This window comes from Hippopotamus amphibius, chromosome 1 (assembly GCF_030028045.1).
Source record: "Hippopotamus amphibius kiboko isolate mHipAmp2 chromosome 1, mHipAmp2.hap2, whole genome shotgun sequence".
NCBI lineage: Eukaryota > Metazoa > Chordata > Mammalia > Artiodactyla > Hippopotamidae > Hippopotamus > Hippopotamus amphibius.
The window spans coordinates 153,296,310-153,314,667 of record NC_080186.1 but is presented as its reverse complement, the minus strand read 5'-3'; the positions used below and the strand labels follow the sequence as shown (position 1 = coordinate 153,314,667).

At 44.3% G+C, this 18,358-nt stretch overlaps 1 protein-coding gene across 1 annotated transcript in view; it reads right to left on the bottom strand.

The window, feature by feature from the left end:
• SH3TC2 (SH3 domain and tetratricopeptide repeats 2) overlaps nucleotides 1-15,042 on the bottom strand; it is a 66,796-nt gene extending 51,754 nt beyond the window's left edge. The window contains exons 1-2 of the mRNA XM_057731620.1: nucleotides 14,978-15,042; nucleotides 2,908-3,006 (exon numbers count right to left, since the gene is read on the bottom strand). Of these exons, the coding sequence (XP_057587603.1) occupies nucleotides 2,908-3,006; nucleotides 14,978-15,029 (151 nt within the window). The 5' untranslated portion in view covers nucleotides 15,030-15,042. The remainder of the gene's footprint in view (nucleotides 1-2,907; nucleotides 3,007-14,977) is intronic.
• Nucleotides 15,043-18,358: the final 3,316 nt, after the last annotated feature.

Sequence of the window (18,358 nt, the reverse complement as noted above, 5' to 3'; positions counted from 1 at the left end):
AGTCAGGGTAAATGGTTAATATATTAGAGTCTATCTTTAATATCTTCAAAATGCACATTCATTAAACCAATATTGTGAACACAGGCTGTTTTAGGTGCTGGAATATAGCGGGAAACAAAATAGACATGGTCCTGTCCTCATGGAGCTTATATTCTTGGCAAGTAACCAATTTTGTGAGCACAGTAATTTCAGGAGAAAAGTGCTATGAATTAAGAAAAAATGTTAATAGGGTAAAGAGACAGAATGAGGTTCAACTTCTAATTGCACCTTGCCATGTGTCTTCTTTAGACAATAAGTAGCAATCCCATTAATAATTATCAAACACAATGAACCTTGAAGGCATCAACTGGATAAGCACAGAGGTCTGTCTTCTAGCCCTAACCTGCCAGGCCTTTTGCAAATTCCTGAGCATATTAGAGACGGCCCCTGTCATGCTGGCCTGAGTACACAGGCAGCCTGAACTTCTATCTTTAAAAAGCCCCTCTTTAACCTGGAAGTCCTGGAAATGCTGCGGCTGCAGGCCAGCTCTGATACAACATGCCCAACTGACCTGACATCAATGAGAGCTCCAGGTGGACATTTGTTCCACTCTGTTTTGCCCTGGCCTGTGTTCTAATCTCATGCAAGCCCTCCATCTTCGGCAGCCCCGGTCCAATGTCCGTCTGAAGGCCTCACTGAACACTGATCTCTAGGAGGAGGTAAAGCCCAGGGAGGAGGAGTCACACAGACTTGGGCTCAAGGCTTGGCTCTGCTTTTGGTAACTGCACCTCTCTAAGGAGTTAATTACCTCTCTACGCTTGAGTTTTCTCATTAGCAAAATGGCCTTTAGAGTACTATCCCACAGGGTTTTTAAGAGGCTAACTAAATGAGATTATGTGCATAAAGCATTTTGTTCAGTGCTGGGTACATACTAAATGTTCAATAACCACATTAAACATTAGCTGTTGCCCCTTGCAAACCCCCACCCCAATCCCAGTACTCTAGCAGTTACTGCTCTCTGCCCTCACCTTGTTACACTATAATTAACCTTGATGCTAACTGATCCTGATTCCTTTTCATCAAACCTCCTGTCTTTTCATAGCCTGATCCAAACTCCCCTCCAGAATCTCCTCCAGAAAGGCTCCTGATAAATGACAGCCCCTTCACTGTGAATCTCCTTGCCATTCACTTGAATCCATGGTTATGGAACTCAAAAGACATTGATTTAAATATGCAAACTGCTTTTGGATCTCAACCAGTGAGAGCTGATACTCAGAGCAGCACCTCTGAGCCACTGTGGGATCCTACAGTGCCCTCTGTGGACAGGGGAATAAATCAAGTTCACTCTAGCTTTAGTGTGAAGTGCATTTTGTCATTTTTTTAACCCTTCTGAAAACCTGTGGTTTAATCATGATAATGTATCTGATTGATTCTGTCTGCAACTCTTCCTCATAAAGAAGAAGTTGGGAGTTGGAGCTGAGTCTCCCCTTCCCACACTATGACCTTCCTGAAAACAGCATCATGACACAAAATGCTGAAAGATGGACAAGTTCAGGATCAGGTGGTTAAGTTTCACCTACATGTACCCTTCGTTCACTTGCCTTCATGCACTAAGACAAAATGCTGACTCCATTGTGTTCATGAGACAACAGATGGTGGGTGAGTCAGCTTTTTCAGGGATGGCCCAAGCTGACAGACAGATAAGCAGACTGACACAACAGCAAAAAACAGAGGGAAAGGTTTTGCTCATTGTCAGCCAAGAAGTTTGACAAAATTTGAAATTGGGAAAAGAAAGAATCTGACATGACATTATCCACTATCTGTTTACATAATGCATATTCTTCAAAGCATTCATAATGCAAATCTTTTTTCACAAATCTTGATTTTATATGCTGGTGAGAAGTACATGTTTGGGAGGAAACAGAACATCATGGTTACAAACAAAGACCAGGGATTGAATCCCTTTCTCATCACGTATTAACTGTGTGGCAATGGGGAAGTCACCTCCCTCCCTGAGTCTCTGTTTGCCACCTTTGAAATGCAGAGAGTGGTGCCACCTCCTAGAGGTTAGCATGTGGGGATGAGAAGTAGATGAAGGGATGACTTAGCATGTGCTTGGCATGTGATTTGCCCTCAAAAGTGGTCCCTGTTTACTGGATAACAGAAACTATATCTTCTACAGGTTTATCCTCAGAGTTTCCAGTACAAGGTTCAGCCCAGGTGTAGCTCTCTCTCTGAGGATGGTTCTTTCTTTGCCAGCTTCACTGAAGTCTCTTAAGGGGAACATTGTGAAAGATATATATTGGGAAAGATTTTTTCCACTTTAATTTCAAAATCTTTTTGTTCTTCTGAAAGATTCAGACAGACACCCTTCTGCTCAGCCAATCTCACCCCATATACTCAACCCTTTATTCATTTATTGATTTAACCAACTCTGTTTAAGGTACTGCTTTTGGTAGTATACAGAATACAAACATGACCTCCATGGACTTATTCAATTATTCATGTATTTATTTACCAAACATTTTCTGAGCACCAATTATGTACAAAAAACTCTTTTAGGTACTATGTAGAATACTTATTCAAAAAATTACCCCCGCCCTGCAGGATCTTAAAATCTATTTGATGATATACTTCATTTAATATAGCAAATATGTATGGAACTCCTTATATGTACCAGATTGTGACGAGCTTTGAGTGTCAGCTTGAGACAGTTTAGCTTAATCTTATAGGCAATAGAGAGCACTGGAAGATTTGTGAGCAAGTGAATATCATAGTCAAGGTCACGCTTACAAAGATGTATTTGATGGTGGTGCCTGGAAAGAATCAAAGGGAGGGAACCTACAGATGGAACTGATAAGGGGATTACTGTAATATTCTACATGGAAAATATTTTTTAGATAGGTTTTGTCTTTGGGGTTTAGATACCTGGAGTCATATTCTGTGGCAGGAAACATTTTCCCTTGTTTTCAGGTGAGGATATAAATTCACTGGATACGGTTGGATCCTTGGAAGAAGTTTCTTTACCTGGAGGAGATCAAATGAAAGATCATTTGTGAGAGTGTAAGAAAGCCATAAGCAAGGATTGCAAGTTTTTATCAAGTGATCATTTTTCTCTCCAGGGCTGGTGGCCTAGAAGAATTCTAATTGTTATCACCATTGTCTTATAATTATTTAGTATTCAACTAAAGCATGCTGTCTCAATCCCACAGAAGCCTGGGTATCCCCACTTTATTAAAACAAACAAACAAATTTCCCACCTACAGGTCAGAGTCCCATGGCTTATACTGAAGATGCTCAACATATGCCGATCATTATAGATCTGACTACAGCCAGGTGGATAATGGAAATGCTGGAACAGAGCAAGTGAGGGAGGTGGCTGGGGCATGGTTGTATTGGCCCTGAAATGGATGATATTGTCCCCAGACTGCCCTTCTGTCTGCCCACTATATAGAGTACTGTGTGGGACCTCTTTCCTCCCCAGCTCTCTAAAATTCCTGTCTTTGCAGCTGTAAAATTGGAGTCAAATACAGAGGAAAGAAAATCACAGCACAGACTAGGGTTAACGAGGAGGCTATTTTGATAGCATGGGGTTGAAAAGAGAAGAGTGCAGCTATAAAGCATAAAGCAGTAGATAAAAAAGAACAGAAGAGAAATTCACAATTACTGATATAGAATATGGGCCTCATTCATGGTACCCTCAAAATACAAGAGAACTGCCAGAAGTCTTTGCCTTCTTCCATGCCTATACAGTGGGATTTTGAGGCCCAAGCTGAGGATCTTCCATTTCTTCATAGCAGGAACAGTTAGCACATTTTTGGGTAATGAACAAGGAATGAAATGGATTTTGGCCTGAATGGGCTGAAGGAGAGGCCCATTAGCTCACAGCTCTTCAACTAGCAAATCTTGTTAGGGGTCAGTGCTGAAAGTTAGGCAGCTCAGCAGGAAAGCTGACAGTAATGAGCTACAGTCTACCAGGATCATTTTGTAGTTCTGCTCCCAGGAGCCAAAAGCAACTGCAGCAAAAAGGCTCTGGCTTGGGAATCATGAGATATGAGTTTGCACAAATCAGATTCTCCCATACATTAGTTAAATGACACTGGTCAAGGTATATCATCTGTTCATGTTTTGAATTTCACATTTCCTAGTCATAAGTGAGGGCTTGATCTAAATTAGCGCTTCTCAGCCCTGGCTGCCTGTGCACATCACCCAGGATGCTTCTGAAAAGCATCAGTGCCTAGGCCTCATCTCTAGAAATGCTGATTTACATCGTTCATAGGGCTGCCCAGTCACAAGTATTTTCCTTTTTTTCTCCCCCCCCCCCCCCCCCCGCCGCAACGAAGAGGAGCGTTTGGCCCCACTCAGGGCCAGCCCACCCTCCCACTGGAAAGTGAAGGGTTTTGCCTGCACGCTGCTCAGTCGCAGCGGTGGCTACTGTGCGCTTTGGCCCGTTGGCGGTGATGGTAGGGGGTTCCGGAAGCCTAAGGCTCCCTCTCGGATCGCGAGAGAAGGCTTTCTCACCTACGGCGCGTCTTCCGCAGTCCCCCACCCATCGTCTCCCCGTCCGGCCCACGAGGGCGCTTCGGGAGGTGCCAGTTCTAGGCTGGTGGGGGGAGGGGGTCTGTGGTTGGGTAAGCACCGGGCCACCTAAGCGTGCGCGGTCAGGGGCGGGAAAAGCCGGCGAGGCCTCAGGCCCCTGCGTTTGCCTCGCAAGGGGGCTCTGCCTGAAATGTGTGGTAGAGGCCCCCGCTTCGCATCACCCGGCCCGCCACAATCGCTCACAGGCCCGTGTGCAACCGGCGAAGGGGGAACACACGGCCAAGTCAGTCCCCCCCGCACGTACGAGAACGACCACCACGAGGCACCTGCCCCCACGTGGGAGACAGGGGTGCCTCTCTTACCGTCTCGACGCCCCTCGCCCCGCCCCGAGAGCTGCTCCCGGGATGCACCGCCACAGAGGGGGGACCCGAGGGGCTCGCTGGGATCGGGAGGCGATGCCACCCGAGGGACGGCCTGGAGCGCTCCCGGGACACCGCAGGGGGCGGGTGCGACGCTCGTGCACTGAGGGGGGCGCGCGGGGAGCCGTGGGACGCCTCGCGAGACCCTGCGAGAAGACCAGGCGAGAGTGTCTGCTATGTGAGAGGACCCGGTCCAGCCGGCCCCGTGAGGCAGCTGGCAGGAGACTGAGGGTGGGCGGGATTCCGCACCCTTTCCCTTCACACGCCACCAGCAGGCGGGGAGGAGAGGGAAGGAGCCCGGGCAGGAGGAGCAGAGCCGTCCAGTTAGCCGTGAATATCCGTCCCTCGTCAGGCGTAGCTAAGGCCTGGCTGGGAAGAGCGTGACATCACCACCTCGATACAGGTATTATTCTTAAGTTCTCCAAATGATTCTGAGTTGAGCCAGTGTTAAGAACCATACATCTACGTAAAGTTTTCAGAGTTTAATGAGTGTATGAATCACCTGAGGCTATTGGTAAAATACCTCAGTAGATGAAAGCTTGAGGTTCTTTTCTAATGTGCTCCCAGGTGACGATCCTGCTGGTCCCAGGATCACACTTGGAGTGGCAGCCTGCTTTCCTAACAGAGTTTGAAAACTGTTTTCCCAGAGGCCATAGGGCACGGCAAACCCCAAACATTTTTCTTTTTTCCTTTCTTTCCCCCACACAGTGAATTTTTAAGGTTTAAACTGCTCTACCTCATTTAGAAATCAGGATGTTTTACATAACCCAGATGATTGGCTTTGCTTTGAAAAGTGGAAGAACTATAGTCTGGGGCCCTCGTTCTCACCTGGCAACAGTCAACTGGGACTGAGTGGTTGCTGCCACCTCTATGGGGTATTTGTTCTCTGGCTTTCATGGTCCCCAAACTGCCAGCTCACTTATTTACACCCAGCCCTGGCAAACTTTGTGAGTGTGTCCCTGTTGTAAGACTCCATGAGAAGAGACAGTGGCCTGAAAACCATGAGGGCCTGTGGCATGAGCCTACCTTGAAGAAGGAAGTTCAGAATGGTGACCCTGGTTTGGGGGAGAGGGCAGGGTACACAGTTCTTAAAGTACATGTGAGGTTTAGAACAGAAAATCTCAGTTTTTCAGAATGTGATCTGTGGATATTCTGCATCATTATTATTTAGGTGCTTGCTTTTTAAAAGATACCTGAACCAAAAAAAACTTGGAGTAAAATATAGAAGAGCATCTGCATGGCTTGGGGTAGCCAGCAATTTCCTAAATAGAATGGAAAAAGTACTACCCACAAAAGAAATAATGCATAAATTGGAATACCGTGTGCCCTACATACAAACCTTTAAGTTACGAACTTTCAAAGATGCGAACATGCCCAGAGAAAGTACAAAGAGAGGCAAGAGGAAGAAGAAGTAACTGAAGAACAGAAGAGATTCACAATGCAGGCAATGGCAAGGGGATTTTCTTTATTTGAGGCGGCAGTGTTAGTTTCTGGAGGCACAGGATGCAAGCATAGAATGGTACACAAAGGTTGCAGCAGCTGCATGCAATCCAGTGCTACAGTGTCATCTATGATGAGAAAAAAAGAGCTACTACCCAGACATCACTGGATCATTTTTTTCAAGAGGCTAGATAGAATTGAATCCAGCAAGGAAGCAGAACCTGTGCCATCAACATCAGGCATGAGTGAAATTGCACCTCACCCTCCATCTCCTATTGCTGATGATCCTTTAGCTGTACCATCTCCCACCTCCTCTCCCTCCTCCAGTCAATAACTCTTCTTGCCTGTTCACTGGATCCCAACCCCTATATTCCAGCTGTTGTACTGTACTACTATACTTTTCAAGGTACTATATTGTAAGATTAAAAATGGGTTTTTTTGTGTGTGTGTTTGTTTTTTATGTATTATTTGTGTGAGAAGTATTATAAACCTATTACAGTATAGTGCTATATAGCTGATTGTGTTAGTTGGGTACCTAGGCTAACTTTGTCAGATTTACAAACAAATTAGACTTACAAACACACTCTTGGAATGGAACTCATTTGTATGCAGGGGACTTATTGTACATTAAAAGTAAGAACTTCTCTTAGTCAAAAGATGTAATTAAGAGAGTGAAAAAGGTGACAACAGAAGAAACTATAGACAATATGTATATTTGTCAAAGAATTAAATTCAGAATATATAAAGAATGCTAAAAAATATTTAAGAAACATGTGGGTAACCCACTAGAAAAATAGGTAAAAGCTTTTAATAGGCATTTCACCAAAGATAATGTCCAAACAGCCAATAGATTTATGAAAATTTTCTCAAGCTCCTCAAGGAAATGAAAATTAAAACCACAATGGAACACCTCCACACAGACTGGCAAAAATGAAAAAACAGGTAAAAACAAGTGTTTGTAAGGATACACAGCAACTAGAACTCCCATATACTGCAAGTGTGAGAATAAATTTTGAAAATTTTCACTTTGGAAAACTGTTTGACAGTATCACTTCAAGCTGAACATATGCATATGTACATATACATAAGATTCAGCAATTCCACTCTACTGTTATCCCAAATAATACATACATGTGGTCACAAGAATATATCTACTAAATTACTCAGAGCAGTAGTAATTCATAACAGCCCAAACCTGGCAACAACTCAAATGTCCATCTACACTAGAGTAGATAAGTAAATGATGACATATACAATTAAATACAATATACCAATGAGAAGAAATGAATTGCAGCCACAGGAAACAGCATAGATGGATATATTCACCTTGTGAAAATTCACCAGCTGTGTACATATAATTTCATGCACAATTCTGTATGAATGATGAATTTCAATAAAAAGATGAATACTAAAATATTCCTGGAGCCCTTCTGACTTACTCCCCTGAGAATATCTAAGGGTAGAGTCTAGAGACATGTATTTTTACCTAGCACCTTGAGGATTTCTGATATTCTCTATAGTGTGAGAATCTCTGGAGTAGAAAGAGCTAATTTACCAAATGTCTTGGGACCCATGATCCCGAAGACAGCTCCTTGAGAAACAATAAGGAATCTGGAAAATCAGAGTGAACTCTATAGAGGAAGAACAGTTAATAGCTGCACAAGGATTTACAGTTTACAGAGCTCTTTTACACATGGAATTATATTTCAACATGAAATATTTGAAGACTTGAGCTGGGTCTTGAAAAAGTACCAGAGACCACAACAAGAAACTATCATATCAGGGAGTGGCCAAGATGGTGGAGTAGGAAGACCCTGAGCTCACCTCCTCCCGAAGGCATGCCACAATTACAACTATTTACAGAGCAACTATTGATGAGAAAGACCGGAAGGCTGGCAGAAAAAACTTCTACAACTAAAGATATAAAGAAGAAACAAGACACAACAAAACAGGTAGGAGGAGCATAGGCATGATCTCATCAAGTCTCATACTCCAAGGAGGCCAACCCACAAACAGGAGGATAATTGCAATTGCAGAGGTTCTCCCCAAGGAGTAAGGGGTCCAAGCTCACATTGGACTCCCCAGCCTATTGTTCTTGCACCAGAAAGCAAACCCCAAGAACATTTGGCTTTGAAGGCCAGTGGGGCTTATTTTCAGGAGCCCCGGAGGGCTGAAAGAAATAGACTCCACTCTTAAAGGGCACACACAAAATCTCACATTCTCTGGGACCCAGGAAAGAAGCTACCACTTGAAAGGAGCCTGGGCCAGACCTACCTGCTTATCTTGAAGAGCCTCCTGGAGAAGTAGGAGGCAACTGGAACTCACCATGGGGACATGGACACTGGCGACAGCCATTTTTGAGATCTTGTTCTATCATGAGGACACTGGTACTGGCAAGCACCATTTTGGAATCCTCCCTCTAGCTTATTAGTGCTGGACCTGGCCCCCCATCAGCCTGTCAGTATCAGTACTGGGATGTCTCAGGCCATGCAACAAGCCAGGCAAGGACACAGCCCCACCCACTGGCAGGCTGGCTGCCTTAAGATCCTCTGAGCTCACAGCCACCCCAGGACCTCTGTCTACCGTAAGGCTGACACAAGCTCCAGGATCGCTGAGCCCTCTAGCCAGAGACCTCAGGACCTAGCTCTGCCCACCAGTGGGCCAGCACTAGCCCCAGGACCCAGCCTTACCAACCCATGGGCAGTTACCAGTCCTGGGATCCCCTGGGCTCTGACCCTACCCACCATCTGGCAGACACCAGCCACAGGACCACTACAGCCCTGCAGTCTGCCATGTTAGGACCCAGCCCACCCACTAGCAGGTCAGCACCAGGCCCAGGACCCCATGGGCCCCTGCCCTGCCCATTAGCAGGCCAACACTAGCTCTGGGACAACTTGGGCCCCTCAGACAGCTGCCCTGGAATCTGGCTTCATCCACCAGCAGGTCAGCACCAGCACTGGGACCCTCCAGGCCCTGGCCCCACTATCTAGCAGGCTGACACCAGCTCTGAAACACATCTCCTACAAAAAGCCACTACTCCAAGGTTGGGAAATGTAATCAACCTACCAAATGCATAGAATTTAATTCTTAAAAAAACCAAATTAGGCAAAATGAGGCAACAGAGAAATACATTCCAAATGGAGGAACAAGATAAAACCCCAGAAGAAATAAGTGAAGTGGAGATAGAACTCAGGAGAAGATTGGCTGAACAGAGTGAGAAGTTAGAAGTTTTTAACAAAGGGTTAGAAAATATAAAGACCCCCCCAAAAAAAAATAAAAATAAAGAACCAAACAGAAACGAAGAATATAATAACATATTAAAAATACACTAGAAGGAATCAACAGTGGATTAGATGACACAGGAACAGATCAGTGAGCTGGAAGGCAGAGTAGTAGAAATCACTCAGACTGAAAACAAACGAACAAAAAAGAATGAAAAGAAAGGAAGACAGTTTAAGATACCTCTAGGACAACATCAAGCATACTAGCATTCACATTAAAGGCGTCCCAGAAGGAGAGGAGGGAGAGAGAAGAGGGCAGGGAACATATTTGGAGACATAATAGCTGAAATGTTTTGAACCTGGGAAAGCAAATATATATGTGTGTGTGTGTGTGTGTGTGTGTGTGTATATATATGCCTCATGTATGTAAATACCTCATGATAACCATAAACCAAAAATCTACGATAGATACACACACACACAAAAGACATTAAAAATTCATATTGATTCATAAATGGAAGAAAAAAACTCATATTGATTCATATATGGAAGCTTTCTGGAAGCTAGTTTTATTTTTATTATTATTATTGGTCAGAGAAAATTACTAACACTCAATTCAAAAAACACTGAGATATACTTAAAAACTGCCAAACTGCTTTCCAAAGTGGCAGTACCATTTTGCATTCCCATCAACAATGTGTGAAAATTCCTGTGGCTCCACATCCACATCAGTGCTTGATAGTATCAGTCTTCTTAACTGTAGCCATTCTAACATGTGTTCAGTTTTATCTCATTGTTTTCATTTATACTTGCCTAATAGCTAATGATGCTGGATATTTTTTCATGTGCTTATTTTCCATCCCTATATTTTTGGAATGAAAGTGTCTGTACATTTTAATTGGGTTGTTTACCTGCTCATTACTGAGTTATAAGATTTTTTAAAGTATTCTGGATACAAGTATCAGGTATGTGGTTTACAAATAGTTTCCCCCCATCTATGGCTTTCTCTTTATTTTGTTGGTAGATTTATGTAGGTGGTAGAAAAGCAGGATTACTGGTGAAGAGCTCAGCAGGATTGGGGTGAATGAACTTTGCATGCACATGAGATGACAGAGGACATACTGGAGAGGTGAGTGATCATGGGGCTAAAATTGATGAATCTGATAGAGTCAGGATAAAGAGAGCATTTTAAGGAAGGCAGCAGAATTTAGAATGGATATAGCAAGCAATATGGACCTCTGAAACATTCCTGAGCATAGGCATGGCAAAACAAAAGTGGAAATTCTACCTGGGATAGCACAGGAAGGACAGGGAGAGGCAAGGAGGAGAAGTAAGGAGGATAGCTGAAAAACTGTATGGCAATCCCTGGGTGTGAGTGTGAGAATGTGGACTGTGATCTTGGCAAATGAGAAGCCAAAGAATAAGTGAATGACACTGTATTTTAAAGTTAGAAAAGGGAAGGCATCTTGATATTTTCAATATGAGAGATAAAGATGAGGAGAGGCAATAATTACAGAAAACAAATATTTGAAGGAACAAAAGATCATTGAGTTCCACTCCTAATTTTACTGTTGAGAAACTAAGGCCCCAGAGAGAAGTAGTGATTTTACCAGAGTCACACAGCAAGTCAGCAACAGAGTCAGAGGCCATCCAGATCATTGGGTGCAGACCTTGCTGGTTCCCCTACATAAACCCAACCTCTGAACTCTGAGATCTAAGGTCTCCAACTTGGGAAATATTTCACTCACAGAAACTTGCTGAGAATGAGAATTCATTCTCATTTCTCCTCTCTCAATCTCTCCTTGATCCCATCCATCCACCACCACTCCCAACTTTAAGAAGAAAACTAAACAGTAAACATTTCCCTGCATGCTTTTTTTCTCCACCCAGATTTTTTTTCTTTGACCTGACAAGCATACCACCAGCAGTTTTCATAATGTAAACCCACATTGTCCTTGTTGGAACAAATATCAAATTAGAATTACAGCTACATTTATCTATATGAATATATTGTAGATCATAATGTTGAGCAAAAAAAAAGCAGATTGCATAATGGTATCACTTTAAGTTTAAAAATCGTCAAAATAAAATCTTTGCAATGATATGAGTACGTAAATACGTAATAAAAGCACAAAACCACTGAATTCATGAATGTGATTAATTCAGGAGAGGAAGAGTGGGGAATGAGATTGGGAGGAACTACCAGGGAACCCTAATTGTATCTGTAATCCTTTAATTTTTTCAAAAAGTAAAAGAAAAAAGAAGTTCTGAAGCTAATATGACATAAAGTAGAAATTTGCACGTTGTTCTCATATTCTCTCTCAGTAGTTTTTTTATTATTTTTTATTATCAAAGTATCTCACAAGTTTTTTAAAGCTCAAATGTGGAGCATCATTTACTATTGTCAGCATTGATGCCCCCCATCTGCTATAATTATTACTGATGATTCATATTTACCAAAAAGGTTGAAAGTTACAAACAACAGTGATCAGTGTAGGCGAATGTATCTCTCCCACATCCTCTTTTTAAGGGTGTAAGTCTGGATAGTGTTGAAAGATAAGGGGGCAGTGCTAGAGGCTTTTAGACCAGCAAATCTTGACACAACTTGCTCTGTGATCCTAAGTGATCAACTGTAGTTTAACAGTGGCAAGAATTTCCAGGGGTCCAGAAGTCAGAAATAATGACAGTTACCAGAACCACCCCCTGCCCATGTGCAATCAGGAGATTTATGTGAGTAAGTAAGAAACATCATGGAAACAGATGCTGCAGGCGGAGTCCATGTGTGAGAATGCAGCATCCCTGGGGGGTGTCAGGGACAACGTTTGTCATTGTGTCACACCATGGCAAACCAGCCAGGCAGCTCTCCAGGACTTAGCGCTATCAAGCCTTCTTCTTTCCTGCCTCCCTAACCCCTGAAGATTATTGGTCCTCGCTGTTTACTCCCACTGAAACAGAGACAGTGGCAGATACAGTGGCAGAAATGGCCAAAGAAACAGGAGCACAGACTCCTACACTAGTGGAGTCAGGAATAGGAAGAAGGGATGTGGGAGTGGTCCCTATTAGGCTAACAATAAAACAGCCCACAATTACTGAGGAGTTACCAGAAGCCAGACGCTGTGCTAAATCCATGAGATGAATTGTCTGATTTAATCTTCACTAAAGCTCCGTGTGATAGCTACTATCATTAGATTCATTTTACAGACAGAAAAACTGAGGTTTGAAGAATGTAAGAGACTTGCCCAAAGTCACACACTATTGGGTCACTTTAGGGTGTGTCTCATACTTTGTTCCATTTCTCTAGCATAAATGGGGGAGCCTAGAAGGGGATGTTTATAACAACTGGCTTCAGACCTACAACACCATATCACCCTCCCTAGGGAAATGCCCTGACAAGTACAGAAAACAGTTTGGGGAGATGGCATGAAAAGCCTCAATAGAAATAAATATCAGGCTGACTCTCGGTGAAAAAGTGAATCCAGGATGCCAACCAATTCAATGACAAAAATCTGGTGAAACAATAAGATAATTGAATGATAGTATAGTAAGAACTTTGAGGATGTTTTCTTCAATATTGGTTGGTTGGTTGGTTAGTTGGTTGGTTGGTTGGTTGATTGGTTCTGAGCTGCAGTATTCTTCTACATGAAATCTTGGGTTGAACAACAGGATGTCAAACAGAAGCAGAGCTGCTTCAGCTGAAGCTGGGGGTCAGGGACCAGGAGCAGAGCTCCCTAAGATACCTCCACAGGCTGAGTTTGCAACTCCCTCATTTTACAGGTGAGCAAAGGGAGGCCTAGACAGAGAGCATGACATGCCAGGGTCATAGAGGTGTGATTAATGTGCCTTGTTTTATTTATTGTGCCTAATTAACTGTGTGCCAGGTTGTTTTAACTGTTTCACATGTAGCCTTAATCCCCACTGCAACCCTATGAGGAAGGCATAATTATATCATAAAATCTACAGGTGAGGAAACTGAAACACAGGAAGGTTAAATAAATTGCTTAAGGCAAATCAAAGAACCAAGATCAAATCCAGACACTCTGGCCTCAAAGGCCAGGTGATTAACTGTGAGGATGCCTGCCTAAGAGGAAGTAGACTGAGTCAGATCTAGAACCCAGGTCCCTGCCTTACAGACCAGTGGTCCTTCATGTTCTTGCAGCCCCCATGCAACGTCTGCTCTCATGGGGTGCAATGACAACAGGATTTAGGGGGAGGCTCTGAAAAGTATATACATCTTAGAAATCTGGAGAAGCAAAATGTTTCCTAGCTGAAGATCATGCCTTTGTGCCAAGGGCATTTGTTTGCTTATAAAGTCTAGTGTGGCTTTAGTCTGGAAGCCTCTCCCTGCTGGAGGTACCAAGGTGCCTAGGCTGAGACTTCAAGCAGAGGAAGCAGAACATGGCTGCTTTAGATTCGCTTTAGGAATCTCTAGTGCCTTCCACATTGTCAAGCCCAGGTCACAAGACTACAGGGGAAGTCATCTATCAGAGAGTAGAAGGCCTCAGCTGGAGGTTCTCCTGGGCTCCCCCTCCAAGGAAACAGGGCAGTACTCCAGGAACATACAGAACCCTAACAAGGGTTAGGAACGATTTCTTGGTGTAATGCTCTTCTGTCTCCCAAGCAAGTCCTCCCCCAATACACACTCCTCCCCCAAAGCCACTGCTCATCCTGATAAATGCCATACACGAGACCACAGGGCCTCACCTTGGTCCTGCTCTGAAAAGGATCAAGGAGCTTACATTAAGGTGACCAACAAACCCAGTTTACCTGGGACTGTCCCAGTTTTAGCATTAAATGCATCCTGGAAAAGCCCTGGGTCCCAGTGAAACCGACAGGATTGGTCACCCTATGTCAAGTCTCAGATGACTTGACAATTCTTAGAGCAACTCTGTGACCTCAATTTGACATACAAAAAAAAAAAAAAAAAAAATCACACTGTAACAGGTAAGAGGCAGGAAACTGCCTGTTTTTGTCCAGTAACATTAATCCTGACAAAAATAGGGTTGAGTGACTGAGGCCAAGTTTATGACCACCCCTGGGCCCCAGAGGAACTAACTGCCTGAGCTTTCTTCCTGAACTATGGAATCTTGGGAAGAAAGGAAGGAAGGGCTTAGTCACACCCTGGGAGTGGCAGCCAAAAGCAGCACTCTCTCCTCCTCCTAAAGCAAGCTCAAAGCTGCTTTCTTCAGAAAAGTAGATGCTTCCCAGGCTTCACTCTATTTTCACAAAGCCAGAATAACAAATACTAAGTGAGGAAGGGAGGAGAAGTCAGAAGGTCCCCATCTTTGGAAGAGTAGCTCCCCCAACCCAGCAGATCCCTAAGCCTTCACTGGACCCACCACCTCTGCCAAGCCACAGGCCAAGGCCCCCCAGGAAACTCACCTGGGCCCCAGGACAGACTTGGCTCCCTGGGGATGCAGAAGCAGCCACCCATGTGTGCACCATCCTCCCCGGGCAGAGGCCCCTGGGAACACCAGCCAGTGGAGCACTGGGAGGGGACAGCCTCCCAGCAGTGTCCCTCCTCCCGCCTCCTCCCTGGCACACAAGGGACCAAGTACTGCTCAATGCACAATGCAGCCTTTGATATCCTGGCTGCGGCAGCAGGCCCGGGGAGGATGGGAGGGGCAGTCCAGCCTGCAGGACCCATAGTCCTTGCACTGTCAGGCCTCTGACTGGGGAGCAGAGCTCCTCCCTGCCTCTCTGCAGATTGCTTCATGCCTATCAAGCCGTAGCACATTCCGTGCATTCTAGGATTGAGATACACAGTTTGGTTCTTGTAGGGGTGGATAGGGTGGGGGCACGTGGCGGGGAGGAGGCAGAGAGCATCCCAGGAATCAAGGCTGCTGCTGTTCTTGCTCCCTCTCTCACCAGCTTGGCCCACTCTAACTTGCCTGCTGCTGGGAAAGGGCTCCCACCCATTCTCTCTCTGCAAACACCTCCCTTGGCTATCTGGGTGAAGCTGGAGCTGTGGGCACAGCATCTCACCTCACCCCCAGCAGCATCAGTGACCAGCCCCCAGCCCTGGCTCCCAAAGTCTTGGTCAGAAGGAATCCAGGAAGTCACTTGATGTAGCCCAGCATCTTAAAGATGAGAGGAAGGAGGACCAAGTATGTTAAAGCTATAAGTATGCACAAAAAACGGGTCACACCACGCCAAACTCTTTTTCATTTTGGATAAGAAGCAGAGGAGGGGGATGCAGTTGGTACAGTATGGCTGAATTTCAGAAAACCTCCTGTAACTTCTAAAGGAGATGGAGAAGATATGGCTGAATGGCAACAATGTTAGACAGAGGCATGACTGATCCAACAACCAAGCTCAGGGATCATTAACTACTTACTGTTTCCTTAATACCTAGAGCAAATGTCGTGGTGAGTGGTCCAAAGAGTGAGGGGGTGTGGCCTAGGGAAGGCAAGGGTCCTGACTTGCAGGCTGCTTGGAGGCTGAACTTGTGGTTATTCTCACAAGCGCTTCAAGGAGAAAGGTGGCCTGGTCAAGTTTATATTCTGGGAGGAGCATTGGCATAACAGTGTGAAGGACAGCCTATGGGTCAGTCTCACTGGCATGATCATGGCTGTCCACTGCACACCCCAGCTCAGCCCTAGGTGACAGGGCCATGTCTCTGAAGTCTGGCTTCAGTTTCAGTGCTCACCTGTCTTGACTCCCAGTGACTGAATGTTCACTACAGGTCAGGCACTCATCATACATTACTTCATTTAAACCCTATAACAGCCCATTATATTAGCATTATCATCTCTATTTTGTAAGTGAGGAAACTAACACATGTATAACTTGCCCAAGGCCCCACCATTTATGAATGTCAGATTTAGGGCCTGAACAAGTTCTAGTTGATTCCACAGTCCAGGAGCTCCACTTCTCTTATATTCAGGCTCTTTCCATGACTACAGTGAGGAGGGATTTGGTGATCTGCTCCTGAGCCCTCTGGAGCTAGCCGACCACTTGTGGAGGGCCTGGGATAGGAGGGCTGGGGTGGACCAGGAGTGCAGGGACACTGGGTCTCTCTGATCACAGAACTACCATGGGGGATGTTTTCTCTGCACAGATCTGTTTAAAGTATCCACTTCCCATAATGTGTTTCATGTCTTTTCCCCTCACCAAAGCACAGTGTTTTAAGTATGAATTAGGATGTTTTCTTGGGCTTATGATAAAAGGGCAAGTATTTCTTTAGAAAGCAGCCACTCAGAACTTTGGGAGGTACGTGAGAATCAATGAAGAGAAACCCATGATCTGATTTGCACATGATGATGAGTGCTCAGACTTAACATTTCTCCTTGACTTGGCTGCACACCATTTCTATATAGGTACAGCAAAAGAGATCAGAAATTGTAAATGATCAAGACCAACCAATGGAAGGATCCCCAGGCCATCTGTCAGAGAGGACACCCTGCAGCAGTTGGTTGAGACACACATTTTGACAAATCTGAAATAAATGGTTCATTTTAGAAAAAGTCATTGCTTCTCTTGATGCACAAGAAGTTGGTGCTCTTCTGCTTGTGGGTAGCTCAGATGAATTAATGAAAACAAAGAGCTTTCTAGACAGAGAGCAGCAGGTACAAAGGCCCTGAGGCTGGAACTTACCTAGAAAGGTAAAGGAAAAAAGTGTGGTTGGACTCTAGTGAGGCTGGACAGGATGTAGAGATGAGGTCACTGAAGGCAGCAAGCGGCCAGATTGTGTAGGACTTTGAAGGCAATCTAAAGGCTTCAGGTTGTACATTGAGTGAGATGGGAGCCAGTGGAGGACACTAAATGAAGGAGTCCTGTGACTGACATGGTTTTAAAGGGTCTCTTTGGCTGCTCCTTGGAAAACAGGTTGCAGCTGCAATTCCAAATATGCAGCAATTGTAACATCCATTCATGATAGGTTGAACCAGGGTAATAGCAATGAATATTTTTGAATGAAGAGCATATTAGTCAAAGTTCTCTAGGAGAAACAAATCCAACAGGAATATATATATATGTGTGTATGTATACACACGCGCACACACACACACACACACGTGAGTCAAAATTATCCACTCTCTGGCTGTAGAATTTATTTTCATTAACTTTTAGAAAAGACAAATACATCATTTTTCAACACAGTCTCCTTGCTTTTCAATACACTTTGTCCGTCTGTCAACAAGCTTTCATATGCCCTTATTAAAAAATATTTTAGGCTGAGCTGCGAGCCACAAATATACCACTGTCTTCACTTCTTCATCAGAAGTGAATCATTGTCCTCATAGGGCTGCTTTCAGGGGACCAAACAGGTGAAAGTCCAATGGAATAAGATCATGACTATAGGGAGGATGCTTTAACACCTCAAAACGTAGTTTTTCCAGAGTGTCGACAGTGTGGGCAGAAGTGTGAGGACGTGCACACCCTCAGACCACAAAAAACCAGCGTCACTACATGCTGCTCTTCTTTCATGCAAATCACAAGTGGGGCCTCCATTTTTGCTTGCACCCCAGTTACAAATGAACCGATGTAACACATTCACATTTGCACAGCAGTGACTGAGGAGACAGTAGCCTTGAACAGAAAGCTCTGGTAAGACGGTGAGGCCAACAGGAGTTTTAATATAACCAGAGTGTGGATAATTAACTCACCCTCATACATGTGTGTGTGTGGGTGCGTACACATACACATAGTACAATGTTTCTCTGGTGTGTGACCAGGTATTCTGATTTGTTATGGAAACCAGACACGCAGATTCTCAGCTAAAGTTTCCAAATTTTAAAATATTTGGTAACTTTAAATCACAAA